Source organism: Kryptolebias marmoratus, linkage group LG5 (assembly GCF_001649575.2).
Source record: "Kryptolebias marmoratus isolate JLee-2015 linkage group LG5, ASM164957v2, whole genome shotgun sequence".
Classification (NCBI taxonomy): domain Eukaryota; kingdom Metazoa; phylum Chordata; class Actinopteri; order Cyprinodontiformes; family Rivulidae; genus Kryptolebias; species Kryptolebias marmoratus.
In genome coordinates, this window is record NC_051434.1 from 19,504,069 (window position 1) to 19,523,318 (window position 19,250).

At 39.6% G+C, this 19,250-nt stretch overlaps 1 protein-coding gene across 2 annotated transcripts in view; it reads right to left on the reverse strand.

Moving 5' to 3' along the window:
* Positions 1-19,250, reverse strand: part of thsd7aa (thrombospondin, type I, domain containing 7Aa) — a 119,724-nt gene that overhangs the window by 59,740 nt on the left and 40,734 nt on the right. For both annotated transcript variants that reach the window (XM_017430699.3, XM_037975817.1), the window contains exons 2-4: positions 9,579-10,761; positions 2,438-2,686; positions 1,087-1,268 (exon numbers count right to left, since the gene is read on the reverse strand). In XM_017430699.3, the coding sequence (XP_017286188.1) occupies positions 1,087-1,268; positions 2,438-2,686; positions 9,579-10,761 (1,614 nt within the window). The remainder of the gene's footprint in view (positions 1-1,086; positions 1,269-2,437; positions 2,687-9,578; positions 10,762-19,250) is intronic.

Consider the following 19,250-nt stretch of genomic DNA (forward strand, 5'->3'; position numbering starts at 1 on the left):
AGCAGTGGCTACAACAGATCCCAGGAACAACATCAGACATCTCAGTCCAGAAATGTGCAGTTCTAGGCACAGCCAAGATACTGCGCAGAACCCTCAAGCTCCCAGGCCTCTGGTAGAGGACCCGAGCTCAGAGGATGAAACAAAGACCACCCGCAGAGGGTGAGAAGGGATTTTTTTTTATATATACTGTATATAAGTGCCAAAAAGAAAGAGAAAAGAAATTGTAAGATGTCGGACTTGACGGGCCTCGTCAAAGAATAGGTGGGACTGGCAGAGCCTAGATCCACCCATATTTTCGTAAGGAACACCCAGCAGCCACACCCTGTTCAAAGCACGTGTTATGTTTTTTGTTTTTTTTTAACTAGGGGTTTTGTAGCTTGCTTTTTTGCTGTTGTCTTTTATTTTTCCTTTATGAAAGTAAATTTTTTGCTGCCTAAAAGATTTTTGCTGCTACTTTTTAATTGTAGGTGTTGATTAACTATTCTGACAGGTGAGGTGTTTTCAACTAAGAAAAATTGACTGAGCTTTGCTTTGTCTCAGTGATCATCGGGAGCAAGACCATGAATTCCCAACAAATTATTCCGGTCAGTATTTTAATAATAATTAAAACTTATTTTAAGTAAAATTGCACAAGTAGTGCCACAACATGCTATATAAAATCTATATATCATCCACCGCCATGAAAGGCAGGCAATCATGTAATTGTCTGTGTGTGCATGTGTGTGCATTTAGTTGTTTGTCTGTAAGCAAAATATCACATCGACTTTTGAACATTTTAATGAAACTCTCAGAAAGTAATCTGTTACAACTAGACAACCATATAAAACACAAAAATGGCTAAAGTTTAGTCATTGTTACTGATTGTTCGAGTCTTCACTTGAGTGCAAAAACAGTACAATGAACAACGAAAAAAAGTGCAAGTTTTTCAGAAATATAAGATTTCTACAATGAAAGCTCCCCAAAGCAGGAACTGTAATAATAGATGTTGCAAATGTTGAATAAGACACTGAAACAAAAGAAAAACAAGAATACAAGACACTGAAAAACAAGAAAGGAGAAAAAAGAAAGTCCTTTTGGGAAAGTTACCTTCTTTACTCCTAAGTGAGCTGAGATTGGGCGGGGTGTCGACATTGGCTTGTACACAGTAGACCTCCCGAGTCTGGATCCCACCTCCACACAACCCCGTTTGGTTTCCACGCCGACGGTCTTGCTGGCTCAGCAGCACATCCACCCTACACTCTGTCCACTCTGTGGTCTTCCAGTTGTAGCTGATGACAGACATGGACACATGAAGAGTCAAGCTGAGACACAACGTCAGCTTGAATCACTAAATGGAGTGAGACGGTAAATAGAACAAACTATGAAAACAAAGAATAACTAATATCAGCAACATAATAATGGCCATTTTATGACCTGTCCCAGAAGCCTTAAGTGTTTGAACAGAGTTAAAGATTTTAGGAGATGTTTCACTTCTTGCTCTAGTATTTACTGATCCTGTACACATGAGAGATGTTTCAGTCACATGTAAGAAGGAGTGAATTGGTGTGAAACTGTTTGGGGATTAGATTCAAAATAACATTTAATGTAGTGGAAAACAGGGATGTCAAGATTATCCTAGTTGTACCGACTGCAACAAGATTGGAAGAGCTGCTGTGTACCTATACAGTTTTGGTATTAAATCTATATGCGTCAGTCTATTACTTCTTTAAAGGGATCAGATATTATCAATACAATTAATAATTGAAAAGCTTGAAAACAGGCTCATTTCTATAGACATTTAAAAAAAGCAGAAAAGCTTTTTTAAAACATGTAGTTACGTTCGTGTAAAAACAATGAATCCCCTCTATTCTGTTCTGTTAGTGAGTTCAAAACCCTTCAACACCACTTATTAAAAGATATAGTGATGTACCAAATATATCTGAGCCTGTGGATTACAGAATTTGGTCAGTAAACACCCAATCCTTGTTTTTAAAAATCATTAAAGTTGTATGTAGTACCATCATTCTACCTTGGATAAAGAGAACAGTTCAAATAAATTATTACCAGCCTGAAATTAATATGAAACTCATGCCTATGATGCGTGGTTATAAACTTCTGACCACAACTGTATACTGAGGATATTGCTCCTGCAGTTCAGGACGGTACTTGTTTTGAAATACAAATGCAATCTGTCAACAGTTTTCTCTAAATAGTCAGTAAGGACAGACTGTCTGAGACCAGATTTGAAGAAAATCTGTTCCAGACTTTTGCACAACAATGAAAACCAGGAAATGTAATCAAGTTTTGTTATGAGATTTAACTATCTTTGGAAACTAAATTGGGTATACAACCACAATCTAACCCTAAGGTTTCATTTTAAAATATTACTTTGATGACTAGCAGGCACTGGGCTACTTTGCTTCTTAGTTTACTGCTGTCAACTGCGTTGGATACTTACACAATGCATGGTGGGACTGCCTCACCCAGGGGGCTGCATGGTTCCCTCTCCTCTAACTCTGGGCAGTCTGTTCCTCCACCAATTGGAAACTGGCTCACTCCTCGGGTACGACTGCGCTCCCCCTTGGGTCCGTTGGGGTCATAGCAGTCTTTGGAACAAGCTGACCATTCGGACCACTCCGTCACATCACAGTCTTTGGGAACCACACAGGCCTGAAAGGTCACGGGCAGTGCCTCCTGAGAGCAGAAGCTGCAGAAAATCAAAAAAAATAAAAAATAGGTTTTATGAAACTCTGCCTGAAAAGATAAGAGTACTTTTTTATACAGAACATGTTGCTGTTGTGTCTGCTGATTGTGTTGTCTGCTTAGCTTTTATTTAGTTTGACTAAAAAATGTAAATGGTAACACAGAAGAGGAAGCTCAAGTGAGACAGGATGACATGTAGAGTTCTGAGTTTTTCCAAAACAAAAACAAACATAAATAAGTTTAAATAATAAGCATTTTATTGTCACCTTTCCTGGAGAAACAGTACCTTTAATTTTGTTACATACATTAGTGTAAAATTCAGTGTTGCAATCTCCCAGTTATATTCTGTCTGGAGCCAAAATGCTTGCCAACGATATAAAAATGTGTTTATCTGAAAAGAAAGCATCTACATGTGTGTTTGAACAATAATTATATCTAACTGACATGAGAAGACAAAAGCATAAATATCATATAACAAATAATATATCTTTTGAAGAAAGAGATCCTTATTATAAGACTGTCCAATTATGTAAAGCATCGTTCTGATGTAGAATAAATCTCACAAAAAGCTGTAATTCTTTGAGTCCTTTGTTTAATTATGTAGTAAAAAAGTATCACAATTCTTACCAGAAGGAATGAACATGCTCTGCTGAGTGCAAGTTCTGCTAATTAACCAACTAGTATTGTGTAAAAAAAAAAAATCCTTTTAAAATGTTTAAGAGCAGCTGACAGAGAAAATCAGTCATATTGTAAAAAACATGGAAAGTGACATCACATGGATTTTAATGAAACTGGGTGTGTGAATAGTACTTGGCTAGTGTAAATCTTTCCCAAAATATTTTGGCATATTATTAAGTGGTTGCCATGGTATCCAGCCGTGTGTTTTGGGGGCAAATACGCCTCAAATTCAGCTAGTTAATAAGATCCAAAATGGCACTTTTCAATGCATAGAAAAAATACTATATATACTTTTTAATGTGTTGCGCAGACTCTTTACGCAGGATGACAACACTGTTGCTTCCATGACCTTGTAATGATTGTCACCTAGGCCTCAAGCCAGCGTGGTCAGTCCTGCTTCAAAGTCTCCATGACCAGGTTCACCGTCAAGTGTGAACGGGGCCTAAAGAGATGAGAATTGTTCGGAGTGCCACAAACTGGTGCCGATTCACAAAAAAACTGTACGGCTTTTGCAGACATTATCAGAAGCAAGCCAGGCTGCACATCAGTCTACTGTTAAAGCCCTAACAAAAGGCAAATGTGCGCTTTAACCTGCACTGCCAACCAATTAGCGTCTGTCTGTGCTGATGCATTTGGCCTGTTCCTTTAAATTAGGTTTTATGCATGTATTTAGGGGGGAGGAAAACTGTAAATTACTGCCAGATTTTGTTTATGTCTTGTTCATGGAAGAAAGGTTTGCCAACTGGTGGAGGTGTGACTAAATCAAGGATGAACGTATAAAAAGTTTGAGAACCACAGAGAGTTTCATTGCCTTTATTCTGCTGCTTACCTGATTGTGTTAAAGACTTTGGGTACTTAAACAACAAGTCTAAGTACAGTGAGATTATGTGGCACTTAGATAGCTCACAGTTGGATTTAATTAAACTATATGTGACCACAGGAGATAAACAGCAATACCAGACTGCTTCAAGGCAAAGGTGGATAAATTTACTTGTTGGGATGCAATTTTTAAATGTCTGTGGCTTGTTTTCTACAATTTATTTTCTTAAATTTAAACCACTTTGTCAAAAGTATTTTACATAATATTCAAAATGATATCCGATGAAGTTACTGGTAATGATGATTGCTTTTGCAAAGTACAACAGAAAGGATGGTTGAATTTCTTTCGTGGACTGCAAGTATTGGTTTACCTTTCCAATAAAAACACAAATATACATGGAAACCATCAAACTAAATACATATTTGCAAATATTATTCAACGGATGGACTCTGGGCATTATAAGGGGTTTTAGTCAAAACATGAAACTAGAAATCTCAGAGTAATATGACCCACTGTAGATACATTTGATCCTGCGCTATTTCTAACATAATACATTCAACACTCTAAACTAAGCCTCTTTAAAGCTTCCAGCCATCTGTGCAGTCAGCATGGCTGGAAATGCAGAGTACAGATATGTGGCTCGCTTTTCTTTCAGCATTTACAAGAAAATACATCGCAGGAGGCTTGCTTCACTCAGGGAGTAATTGATGGTGCTCAGTGGCCTCTTTTAGAGTCGAGCAAGCACATAGAGACAGAATAAGGCCATTCATCTGTTACTGAAGAGCACGGCTCTCTGACACCACATGAACCCGACAGTGTTTGTGTTTGGATAGATGTCACTGTGGAACTGAGGTCCCGTTTTGTTAGGCTAGTTAAAAACTGTGTGTACACTAAAGAACTGCAATAAGCAAAATAGTGCCAACTTGAAGGAAAATGCTTTTTTCTGCACAAAATATTTTAATCTCATTTAAAATATGTTGAGTTTCTTCCTAAGAGTGACAAGGATAGATAGGATTATGAATGAGGTCCTCAGAGGTACAGCAGAGGTTGAAGGACTGGGAGGCCAGACTGAGATGGTTTGGACATGTGCAGAGGAGGGACAGTGGGTATATTGGTAGAAGGATGTTAGAGATGCAGCTGCCAGGAAAAAGACAAAGAGGAGATATATGGATGCAGTTAGAGAGGACATGGAAGTAGAAGAAGATAGAGTTAGATGGAGGAGAATGACTCATTGTAGCGAAAGAAAGAGAAGGAAAATATTCAGAAAATGTTGACATTAAAGCCGAAATGGTGAGAAAAGAGCAGAAATAGCATTTCAAGATTAAACTCGAGCACCTACACTTAAAGACCTTCCTTTTGACTTAGACTTAACTTCAACATTTTGACTTCATTCTTGAAATAGTATTCCAGCTTTATTCTCAAATTTTTAACTTCAGTCCTTAGGTTCAGTCCTTAGGTCTGAGTCCTTAGGTCTGAGATGAAGCCTCCTTGTGCCCTGTTTCTCCTTTGGGAGAAACAGGGCACAAGGAGGCTTCATATTAGAAACAATCAAACAAAAGACAAAATTCCTCCTCAACTTTTACAGTTTCTTTTCCTCAGAGTTGCCATAATACACTATAAATACAAGCTGTGGAGCTATTCGTATAAAGTAGCAGTACTAGCAAACAATATTCCTCTTGGTAAACATGAATCCAGCTAACATGGATTTGAGCACCATGCCCATAACAGTAAACTAAATAGCGCACTCTGTTCTGTTCAATTGGTGTCTTTTAAACACTAATAGTTACTGCTGTTTGAACGTAGACATTTTTAATGCAAATGGATCCATATATTTGCTGTAATAGGTCTTCCACAAGGAAGGTGGGCAGATGAATAAAATATGGTGCCAAAATCACCAACAAAAAAACCCCATTAAACTGCAATAAATACAGCTGTGCATGAGGCTGCATTAATAACCCAAAGAGATTTTTTTATTTTTTTGCTTTGGCATGTTAAAATATGAAGCCTGGGACGGTTAGACGCCAGTCTGGGAGTTATTGATTCTCGTGTTCCTTTGATGCTTTAAAATTATTAAATCAATCTTGAACTTGCACAGTCATGGATTGGATTTCCATCTTATCTAGTTTTGCAACACTATGTGCTTCATTATCTCTAGATCTCTCTTTTTTCCATTTTGCCAGATATCGAGCAGAGCCTTTAGTATCATGTGACCAGCACATCCAGTCAGCTGCTGTTGGCTTTCATCAAGCTGTGTTGGAGATGAAAAAAACAGTGAGTAAGTAAGCCGCAGAACCTCGCTCTTAAGTAACTGATAAATCCCTGTCTCAGATTCCAGGTAAACCCCACCTTTTACCACAAGATTGCTTCAAACAAGAATTAGGCCTGTCTCACACAAGAGGGACTGCTGGGTCGTTAACCCCAAGCAAGTACCGAGTCTTTTTCAGTCCCAGAAGTGGTAATAAGAATGCTGTTCACCCTGGCATAGTCTGAGAGCATATTACAAACAAGACTCAGCCCATCTTAGTATATTTCAACTGCCAGAACAATAGTCTATCAATGAATAGTCAATATTAATTCAATTGTATTGTTTTTAAAAGCCTTTCATTAGACTTAATATTCAGTACATGCCGGAATATTGCTCAAAACAACTCAAAAGATTTACTTTGGATTCAATATTTGAAGTGAAGGCTCGCCGCAATTTCAACCTGGCAGACTCACCCAGCTGTCCAGCATCACTCAACACGGATCCTCGCTCCCAGCTGCCAAATCGCATCCAAGTGCAGGATATAAGGCTCCCCGTCCACGGCTCTTCCTGCTCGCCAGCCAAGCCTCGTCCCACCGCCTCCCCGATCTCCACCCTCACTTTCCTATGCTCCTCTGGACTCCCCTCCTCGCCCTCCACGCCACCACCAGGTCCGGGTCCCGGGGGATGACTACCCTAATCTCTCACCCTACTTCGATCTTTCAAGCTCACAGTGGTTCTCTGCAAACTCGTTTTCTGCCAGGGCCCGAGCGCCAAAGACCTCTAGCCAATAAAACACTCTACTTGTCTTTATCTCTCTGTGAGTCTATCCAGGTTGAAATTGTTTAGGGCCGCTGGTAGCTGTTTTCTAAGATGTCTGCCAAAGATGTTGTTGATACATTTTGGTGTTAAGTTAAAAGAATAAGCTATATCTATTGTGTGTGCATTTATTTGTACATTTTAACAAAGGTGGGGTACTTATGAGCAGTCTGTACTCAAACATGCGTACCAAAATAAATTGTCAGATCCATTACACATCCTGTATTCGGAGTATGAGCCTTTGCCTCCTGGCAGGAGGTATAGAGGTTCTAAATGAACATTGTCTTGTCTTAAAAATTCACTCGATCCTACATAAATCAAAATTTTTAATAACACTGTAAATGGCTGAGGCCCTGTGTAGTTTACTCCTAATATTTTTTAAAAACTGATTCCTTTGTTTCAGGTTACACTTCATCCACACATTCTAACAAAAATGATAAAATACCCACTAGGTGGTGAGAACGTCCACGTTAATAACATGAAAACCCAGAGAAAGAACCTTCAAAGCTTAGTTAGAGATTCTCTCATGACAAATTCAGCTCTTTTTTCTTTCTTTAATGCACTCTATTGATACTATTTTCTCCTGGTTATTAACCTTCTTAGCACACATCTAAAGTTTAGTGGTGACACGATCTAGACAGAGCAACACAGATGAAGAAAGAACTGTAAAAACAGCTCCATTTTTGTTTAGGTTTCTAGAGCACAAAATGGTGGTGGGCAAGCACAAAAAACGTTGCTACGTCCTTGTTTAGGAAAGTGGAAAGATTTTGAGTTCACACAAAGGCACCAAAAACATTTTTTGGAGAGGTTATATTTATCTTCACTTTGAAAAGTCTCTTTTTTTTTTTTACCAAAAAATCTGTGCATTTGTGGGAGGATAGTTTAAACTATCCAATGAAGTGTAAACAGGGCTTTAATGGCTTTAATATAATCCTGTCCTTATTTATTCATTACAAACACACACATTTTGCTTTAAGAACTATGCAATGCATCTAACAGTGGATTATGTTTGTATTGTGTAAAACTGTTTTAACAGTTCATTATTAGATTCTTTGTGAAGGCAACCTTTGGGGCAGCCAGTCCAAAACAAATTTCCTCAAAGGGACAATAAGAAACATTTTATTATGTATTGTATTGTATTAATTAGATTCTGGTTGTTTCATTTTAAGACTAAACAATTGGACATAGACTACTGGCAAAGACTGCTGACAGGGTAATACAAGCAGGGGAAGAAGTATTGCAGTGCTTTGTGAGAACAGTGTAATCATGGAGTGTTTCTGTTTTCTTGACATTACAAGGTTAGCTGTAAGTTATTGACTATAATAATTCCTGAGAACATACCCATGTATTGTTTTTATAGTGTCTACCAACACTGCCTATAATCTCAACAATTTAGGGTTTGCCCTTTTACAAACCCTCTAAAGTGCTGATGGCTGTCTTCGGTAAAGGTTTTACAAATGTTTATCCATTTATTTATTTATTTTCTCCCACTTATTTGTGCTTAGGTTGCTGAGGAGGGAAACCCAGACATCTCTCTTCCCAATGACACTCCAGCTCCTCCTGGGGGATCCCAAGATGTTGCCAGGCCAGTGAAGATACTGTATATAATCCCTCCAGCAATTTCTGGCTTTGCTTATGGGTTCTCCTCCCAGTGAGATATGCCTGGAAAACCTCAAGATGAAGGCATTCAGGAGGCAACCTATTCAGAGCCACCTCAGCTGACTCCTTTTACAGCAGAGGAGCAGCAGCTGTACTCTGACCTCCCCGAGGGTGACAGAGTTCATCACCTTATTTACTGAGGAAGCCCATTTCAGCCACTTGTATCCATGATCCAGTTGAGAACCAAGACCTCAAATGTTTTTTTGTTTGTTTGTTTGTTTGTTTTACAAATATAAATGAGTAAATTATTCATTTCAATTGAATAATTATTAGCAAAGTAAATGAGCCGATAAGAAATCTGAATCAGTATTGGCTTCAAATCAAAGTAACTTTTTTTGAATGAGCTCACTAGGTGAGTTGTTTCAAACGTCTTGGAAAACTAACCACAGATCTTCCATGGAAGAAAGCTGATTCCTTTTCTCTATTCATGTAATCCCAGACACACAGTCTCTTGACATTTGTCTCCATGTTGGAGGGATGACTTTTTGAATATAATTATATATTTTTACACATGCCTAAGACTTTCACAAAATATTGTATCTTCTTTTTCCAGTTTCTTAAAATACTACTTGTCAGCATTCTGACAAGAAATATTGAAATTTGACTACCAAGCTAGACATCATTATAGATGAACATTGTAGAAACCTGGGATGCAACAGAAATAAATGGATCTCTTACCTGAGAGCTTCAATATTCCCACTCTTATGGACACAGGTCACTTCTCTGGTCTGGTAACCAACTTGCAGATCCCAGAACTTCCCTCCTGGACGTTTCTGACGATTCTTGTTCTTCTTCTTCATTAGCTCTCTTGTCTCAGGATCCTTTGTCTTCCCCCTCTCTCTTAATTTCTCTTTGGCTTTATCTCGAATTTTTTCTTTTTTTCTCTTGTTTTTAGCCTTTTTCTGTTTATTGGGCCGATCAGCCTGTCTGGAAGGTCTGTCTGGTTTCCTGTTTGCTCTGGCCAGTTTTCTACTGAGTATCGATGGCTTGTTACCGTTTCTGGACACTTTGTCACCTTCTTTTGAGGTTTTGTCTTTTTCTTGGTACTGTTTTTCATCATCTCTCATCTGTTTGTTTCTCCCTATTGACTGTTTGTTTCTTTCTCTGGCCTGTTTGTCAGCTCCTCTGGATGGTGTTTCGCCCTCCCTACTCTGTTTGTTCCCCTCTTTTGAAGGCTTATCACTTTCCCTTAATCTTTTGTTTCCCTCTCGGGGTGGTTTTTCAGCTTGTCTGGTTTGCCTTGGCAGTGGAACAGAGCAGGGACCCCAAGGTCCCACTCGGAGGCTGTAAAGGTTTTCCTCTCCCTCGCAGAGGCCTGGCTGGCAAGTCTGAAATTCTGTCAGGTTTGGACAGGCTGCTCCACCAAACAGAGGCGGGGCAAGAACAAAGCGGATTCTGTTTCGTAAACCCATCCCACAGGTTTTAGAACATGAAGTCCACAAGCTGAACTCAGACACCACACAGTCCCGAGGACATGGTATGAGACAGGCCTGTTCGAGGCGAGGTTTAGGTTCAAAATATTCACAGATTGCATCTTCAGCAGGTTCACCATTAGCTTTCTGAACGCAGCCCACCTCCCGGGTCTGTATGCCCTCCTCTCCTCGTGAGCACACAGCTGGGCGCTGCACCGCGGTACTGCGCATCAGCACTGGGACACACTGGTTCCAGGCACCCAGCTGCCATTCATACAGATCTTTGTGCCAGTCACACACTCTGAAGCAACTCTGCTGGTTGTCGGGACGTTCTGCCTGGTCACAGTTTGTATGGAGAGTAGTCCAGCCCTCAGAATGAGCGCACCATACAGCTCTACTCTGACTGCCTCCTGGACCACACTCGCTTCCCATACAACGACCCCATGGACCTGTAAAGAGTAAGATAAAGAAGGGTTAGGGATATGCCAAAGTATGTGGTCAGAACTTTCAAAGCAAAGTAACACAATTTGTTCGGTACTCAAATTATTTTCATCATAGTTTTTGTTAGCTACCTTTTTCCCTAGATAAAGATTAAACCAAAAAATTAAATTCTACTCAAGGGGTATTGGAAGTATTTTTTGTGAATGACTCACTACTTTAGCCTCACCTAATTTGATCTCAAAACCTCTAAAATGGATTGTGTTAGGCCATCCAAACAATAGCACTTTTAATTAAAATTCGTCCAATGGTTTAGAGGTATTTTGGAAACAGACAGACACATGAGCGCACACACACATCGTGAGAGGCTAAAACATTATTGCCCGCCTTGGCCTTTCAGCAGTGGGCACTAATACACTGATTTTGTGCCAAGTCTTGTAATCAGTCTGATTGCCAGCATAAAACTTTCAGTGAGACAAGCTAAGGGAAAATGCAAAATGACAAAACAGTAATTCTTTCTCTTTTTTTAGTATAAAAGTCAAAGTCTTTATTAAATGGTGCTTTGTGGTTTCACCCAACAGATCTGCAACACAGCAATAAACATGTCAAGAGAAGAACCAGCAGGCCACAGCTGCAGGCAGAGGGCTTTGATCAATAGAAATCAATAGAGGAAGGGAAAAAAACTGCTCCTAATACAAAAGACAGCTGCAGCCACAGACCTGACAACTCTCAGTGGCTGTTTTTGTCTTTCAGTGGAAAAACAGCAAAACAGCACAGGAAAAACAAGATTTAGGAAAAAACACAGCTCATCTCATTGTAGTCTTAAGTATAAAATAACCACTGCAAGTGATATCGCTGAAAAATCACAGGTGAAAAACTACACTAAAGTGTCAGTGTTAGTAGGATTAGAGACAAAAGGCTAAGTGCTACAAAGCTACAAAGCCATCTGGACCTTGGTTTTCAGCCATATCTTGCTCACTAAGGAAGGCTGAATGTTTCAAGCCCTAAACTATTAGTTTTCAGGACAGCATTGTCTCGCAGGTGTGCACCATAATTTCTGAACATGTCCACTGAATGACACAGTTATCCCCAAGCTGCTTGTAGGAGTTGAAACTAACCCACTTAGAGGAGGCGTAAGGCACCATACCAATCATAACCTCTGACTGTTTGAGAGTTGTCAGATATCTAATGGCATTCTGACTCCATCTCTACACTAAATGATCCTTGTAATATTGCCATGACTGCACCAAAAAGAAATAAAGACAGCAGGGTATCTAACCTGTACGTAAACAGGAGTGCATGGTAATGGTTGGCGTAGCTATAGCTACGCACAGCATCTGCACCAAGCATAATCATATCAGACACTTGTCTACTAAAATCCAAAGAATTAGTTTTATACTAACCCTTCCTGAAAATCAAGATGGCAAACAAATTCACTGTAAAGGTCAGGTTTTCATAGAGCACAAGAACTCATTATATGCTCATTTAATGAAGGAATTTTAAAAAGTGCATGACTTATGAGTCACATAAATGTTGTACGTACAATATAACGTAAATGTGTCAGGAAAGCGGGGCAAATGGGATTTTATGTAAATGCGTTTGTAATGCCAGAGGAAGACATTATCTAAACTAGCGCTAAGCCACATTATTTTTAATTTTATGGAAAAAATTTTAGATGATCTGGAATCTTTCTTATTTCTCCATTTGTTTTAATGGATAAATCATTATCTTTTGGTGGAAAGTCATTGTCATTCTTTTCACTTTCACTGTCCTCAAAGGCAGAGAAGATTAAAGGATTTGCATTCCTTGAAGGGATGCATATCACCCACTGCCTTTTATAATAAAGTGTTAGATTATGTTATGATGCGGATTGACGGAGTTTTGATCAAACCTTGAAAATAACATTATGCTTGATCTCATATGATATTGCTAGATGTCACACTCAGAGAATGCAGTGGGAATGCCTCTCAGTTATGAGCACATCAAATTTTACCTCATTATCTACAACGTTTACTGAGTTAAAGCCTATTTTGTATTGGCAAATGTTGATTACCTGCAGTGACCAGCTTGAATTGGACTGACCCCAAAAGTTGATCAGTTGTAGATGTTCAGTCAGAGATTACTTTCTGAAACTTCTATTAAAATTGGTCAAGTGGTTCATGAGATCTTTTGCTAACATAAATACAGAGTTTATCAGGGACAGGGTTTATCAGCTGCAGGACTTGGGGTGGGTAAACTTTAATTCACTGCACGTCCAAACCATGTTGCCACGGTCATTTTTAAAGCTAAACATGAAACAGGCAACAGTCCTAAATCATAAAGCAGTGGCTGAGATTGACATTCATTAGGACTTCTTTTTCTGCTTTTAAACTGTCTATTGTTGTTCTGACACTTGTTGTGTTATATTAATTAGCCTTGCACACTTAAACAACTAAATAAGCACACGTTGTGAGAAGCATGAATTACTGCAAATTAGTCTTAAGTTGGAGGCAATGTGTGGTAGGTGAAGGGGCAGCCCTTAGTAAAAGTAAAAGTATCCTGACATCTGACATTTATAAGTTAGCTAAGAGCTGGAGAATCTACTAAAGTGCCAAAATTAATGTTTCCTGTATTGTTTCTGAACACAATATTGTCCTTTGTGTGTGTCCTCTTGTCAGCTCAAGAAAATTTAGACCTGTATTAAATTTATGTCCTCTTTAAATAATGACTCTGTTCTTTTTTTTGCCTACATGCTACCCTGCAACCATGACACTGCCTACCTGCTCTCCTATACAGGTTTCCAGTGGTGCCAGCAGAAGATTGCATTGGTATTTACTGAGATAATGAAAATCAGTGTGAAATGTAAATCCTCCCAGTGGCTTTTTGGATATAAAGGTGAGAGAAATGAGAGCGGCAGCAGGCAATCTGTATTCATAAGTTGAACACATGTCTGCGATAGACTGAAAAGGTCAGTAGACAGGAGTTTCCCAGTAACTACCAGATGTCCTCATGCAGAACCAAATTTTCCATTACACAGAGAAATAAAGAAATCAAACTGTGTATCTATTAAAACAACTGCTACAAAGATAAAAAGGGTTTCTTACATTTTATTTTCTTGTAGACATCACTAAGAACGGGCTCATTTATGCCAAACAACATGGTTCAAACAATAAAAGCAATTAAGTTGGAAGGAGCCTGTAGCTGCCTGTCTTTTTAACTAACTGTACAAATTGAAAAAACATACAGTATTCTAAGGCGTCCATTATGGAGCAAATTCCTAACATAGACTTCACCATCCTAATGTGATAATCATCGTAAACAGTGTTAGCCAGCCTGTGATGCCTTTCTGTCTAATTACAGCTCTCACTGGATGGGTTAACAACCTTAGGATTAACTTCTGAACAAGCTTAGTTATCATCTGTCACTATCCTCTTCATCCTTCTATCGCTGCCATGCAATCATTTCATTCATGTTTGTTTCTTTGCTGCACAGAACAGTAAAATTTTTAGAGAGACACTGAAGACAATAAAGGTTAGGTATCTGGGAGTCATAAATGACAGCAGGAGATGGGCTGATGGATAGAGGCCTTGTTTGCAGTAATGAGGGCATTGCTTCAGTCTGTTGTGGTGAAGAAGGAGCTGAGCTAAAACATACTACATACCAGTCCATCTGCTTTCCAATTTTCACCTATGGTCATGAAATATGGATTGTGACCGAAAGAAAAAGAGCCTAGACACAAACGTCGGAAGTGAGTTTCCTCCGTGGCCTTCAAAATAAAGTGATGAGCTCCATCATTTAGGGGAAACATGGACTAGAGTCACTGCTAGTGCTAGTTCACATCAGGAGTCAGCTGAGATTGTTCAGCCATCTGATTAGGACGCTTCCTAGCTTCCTAGACACCTCCCTCTGGAGGTTTTCCAAGCCCGTCCCACAGGGAGAAGACCCCAGGGCAGACTCAAGACTCACTGGAGGAATTATGCACTATATCCTCTCTGACCCAGGAACATCTTGGTATACCTCAGGAGGAGCTGGAGAGTCTCACTGGGGAAATGGATGGATGGATGGATGGATGGATGGATGGATGGATGGATGGATGGATGGATGGATGGATGGATGGATGGATGGATGGATGGATGGATGGAAGGAACTTGTTTTGAACATGACTTGTCTTGTAGGAAATAGTATTTGACATCAACTTTCACAGCATGTAGTCATTTCAACTGCGCTGAAATTTAGCTTTTTGCGTCAAGGAACTCTGTTTTCTGGTGAATTTGAAGTGTCAAAGTGTTTTTGGACGTAATGCTCTGCGGACAGCATGATCAGAAATAAAGCTGGTGAGAATTTCATAGGACAAAGGGATGTGTTTGTCCCTTGGACACCAGAGACCTTTGTTGGCTCATTAGAGAATTTAACATGAAACAGATCTATTCCCATAAGATAAAGTTGGGATATTCAGCAAAGCACAGTTGGAAAACAGAACAAGCTTAGATCAGTCTATAACACAAAATGTATATAGGTCTATATGTTATGTTTGGTTTTCTATTGTATTTTGTGTCACATTAAATGAAACAAAAACCAATGTGCAGTCACCTTAGGATATTTTTGGCCATTTTTCATTGTTCTTGATCTTAGTTTTGTAACACAGAAATATGTTGTGAGCAAACATATTGCTGCATGTGCCCAGTTGTAGATAAAGACATAGGCATGCATTTCAGTTTCAGCCCAACCAGTGTTTATGCATCTTTCATCAGATTTGTCAGAGGAGAACAGCTATCCATTTCAGGAAGCAAAATTACACGCCTCATTTAGGATGTCATGTTGCTACATGGGAAATTGCTTCACTGAGGTGTTTCGGAGCAGACGGTGCTGTTTGTTAAAAGCACTTTTAGGCTCTTGATAGTGTGATGAAGACCAGAAGCAAAAATACAAACATATGGTGCTGACTTGTTTTTTTGTTTTTTGTTTTTCTTTTAGAAGAAAAAAACAAGTCAGCAAATTTTCAAGTATTTTCTTTTCAACTAGAAGCTCTTTGTTGCTTTGAAAGGTTTAAGAAAGTCTGTATCGATATCTTTTCTAGACTGGATTGAGCTTTCAAAGTCCATATGTAATTTATTCATGCACAAAAACTGCTTTGTGCCGGAGTCACAGAGGCATGTTGGCAACGTGTGAAATGGGGGTTGGCACATGCAGTGTTACACTCTAACCACCAGTGAAACACTGGGTAGGGCACTGCTGTCACTCCAGTGGTCTTGTGATGCTGGCTTCATGTGTGAAAGTGCACACTGCTGTGGCACTTGGCTGCTTTGACTGATTTATCTGTGAACAATCAAAGGTAGCTTAAAGAGGAGATCATCTTAGTGGCCATATCATGGAATCATGGTGCAAAATGGGCTACTGAGACCCCTTCCCCCTCCATCTTATTTCCAAGGGCATCTGGAGAAACTAAAGAAGAACATAGCTGAAAGACTGTGCAGACCAAATATGTGAAATTCTACAACTTCAACTTTAACCTGGGTGAGTAGAAGCTTTCAGGGCTGTGGAAGACATTCTAGCTTGTTCTGGTATTATCATATGGAAAAAGCATTATGCATTATGAGGATCTAGTTCTTTGATTGCCCCAGAGTGTCAAATGCAATTAAGGCTCCACTGGAATTTGTCACCCTCAAATGAGAAAAACAATTGAAGTAACAACCCTGGAACCATCAAGGCTCATGCTCGCCATGAACTGGAAAGTGCTGGAACACCAGTGTCTATGTCTACAGTGAAACTAGATTCATTTCACCATGAGACTGAGAGGGTCCTGACCAAGAAAGAAGCCCCTGCTCCAAAAGAGACACATTTAGGCTGCATTTGACTGATCTCCTGGAAAAATTACAGATTTTCCGATGTTGAGAAAATCGAAAAAAAGTTGTTGTGAAAAAAATTACATGTTTACACGATAATCCCGTGTCTGTTAAATCTGCTATAGTTTCCATTCTAGGCCCCTAGCTGGTGCTGACACACGCATGTTAATTCTTTTATCTAAACAAGACAAATGTGCCAAGAGGTTCAGATCAAACATCACAACAAGAATGGAGTCACCCTTACTCTCCGACAGTATCAATCCAACTCAACCACACAGACTTGCTCACAAGAAACACACCACCTCTCCCTGCCTGCTGTGACAGCTTCAGTCCCACTGAAAATAACTCCATTTATTTCCCTTAATGACAGCAACTGCCAGAACCCCCACATCTGTATCTTTGCACTCACCCATCTGAAAACCTACTAGACCATCACATATACTTCTCACTGTATCATAACAACTACTAGCTGAGGCTGCCACTGCTGTTCTTCATTACAACGTTAGGGGAAAAAATGCATTCTGATATTCACGTGGAAGTCACTTTGATGTTCACCACCTTTTAAAATGGTTTTCCACACCAAAGACAGCCTGTCACTTGGCAACAACACTTCCCTAGGAAACGCTCTACTCAATAGGACACCAGTGGACCAGTAAAATTTAGTAGCCTGCAAATTTCCCACAAACCACTTCAATGAGATCTAATGGCATGTGTTGTGTTAGCCAAATTAGCCAAAAATAAAAAAGCCCAAGAGATATTTTAGGAATAAATGGTTATAAAAATTAAAATTCCTCTTCTAAAACTAAATTAATCTACATTTTATGTGCTAGATAGGGGTGCTGGTCAACTGGTCCTACCCCCACCTCATATTTAGTTGTTGCCATTTGTACCAATAGGGTGCAAAACAGTTACCAGTTCACAACCATGCACTTACCATATGCACATATTATTAAAGGCGCCAACTCCCCATGACCCTCCACATGATTAAGCTGTGCAAGCAATCTATGCTGGGGTGTGCATTATCGCTCAGTTGTGTAAAATATGCGTGCCAGACACAAACTCTTGACAGTGCAGGTGCATTGAAGAGGACGCTGCTTTTATGAAATACAGAAACAGGAAAAATCTAGCCTGCTTCGGTTATTAGGCAAGCATATTAAATTGTATTACTTTAGGCATTTTAATGCCTGATGTGAATAAAACTGCATTTTTGAGATTCTGGCTTATTCTGAAGGCATTTTCAGGCTTATTCACACAATAATTAATGCAAAGAATGAATGCAAGTCTATTAGCAGTTTCTTTTTCATTCAATGTAGTATTTTTCAATAATTTTAGACAAAAAGAAAAGCAAAAAAAGCACACATCCTTTTGCTCAGCTGACAGTGGGCTGTGTAACGCGTTTATTTCCATGTAGAGCGGATAACGGGTTTGATCACTCAGAATGCCTTTTACTGCCAGATGTGAACAGTTACATGAAGAGGAGTCCACGTTTGATCAGATATCTATTAGTGCCAGGTTTGAACAGGCCCATGGTGTCACGGTTTACTTGCTGTGGGACTCAATGACACAGACTGACACTAGGACTCGGTGAAAAGAATAAAGATTTAATAAAATGAACAAGAAGGCTGGTGTGGCAGCAAAATTCAAGGTGACGATAAAAAAAGGAGAAACACGGAGGAGAACCAGACAGCGCATGAAACCAAAGACTGACTGCAGGTGAGTGAGGACTGCAGGAATAAATGGACTGGGGTTGATGAGGTAAGTGGTGGCAGATGAGACTAATGATTACAGGGATGGGAATGAGAGGGGGCAGGACTGAGGAGCAGAACTGACTGAGGAGAAATAAGCTGGTAGAAGGGGTGGCATGGCGGTGCAGTTGTTCGAGCTGTCGCCTCACAGCAAGAAGATCTCAGGATTGCCTCCTGGCCTCGGGCTTTTCTGTGTGTTTTTATGTTATCCCCATGCACTCATGGATTTTCTCCGGGTACTCTGGTTTTTTCCCACTGATCAAAGCCATGCATGTTCGGTTCAGTGGTAAATCTAAATTGTCACTAGGTGTGAGTGAAAGTGTGAATGTTTTTTTTCTCTGTGTCTCTGTGATGGACTTGCAACCTGTGCAGGGTGTCCCCCACCTCTCACACAGTGACTGCTGGAGACAGGCACCAGCTCCATGTGACCCGGAAAGGAAAAGAACATAAAGAAAATGGATGGATGGATGGATGGATGGATGGATGGATGGATGGATGGAAGGTAGGAGCATAGGAAAACAAAGGAATACAATTAAACACAAGAGATCTCAAAAATGCAAAAAAAAAAATTAGAACAAGATTATATAAAAAAGAAACAATACAAAAAACAATAACCAAATCATCACAAAAAACAGAGAGATCCTGATGCAAAGTTCCACAGTCTGTCTACTAGTAGGGTTTTACCACCAAAGCATCTCTAGCAAAGAACAAGGCTAGTGTTAGGGTTGATTCCTTACAGGTTCAATAAAAAACAGTTGCAAACCAGTCAAAGTCATATTATAAGGCTACTACATCTGTTTCTTCCAATAAACGTTTGATCTTCCCTCTGTTGTATTTTGCATTTCTGGAGAGGATCACTGAACAGGGAGAGAGTTAATCTGCACAGATCACAAAGTTTGTCTCATTATCCCTGCATACAGATGTCTTACCAGC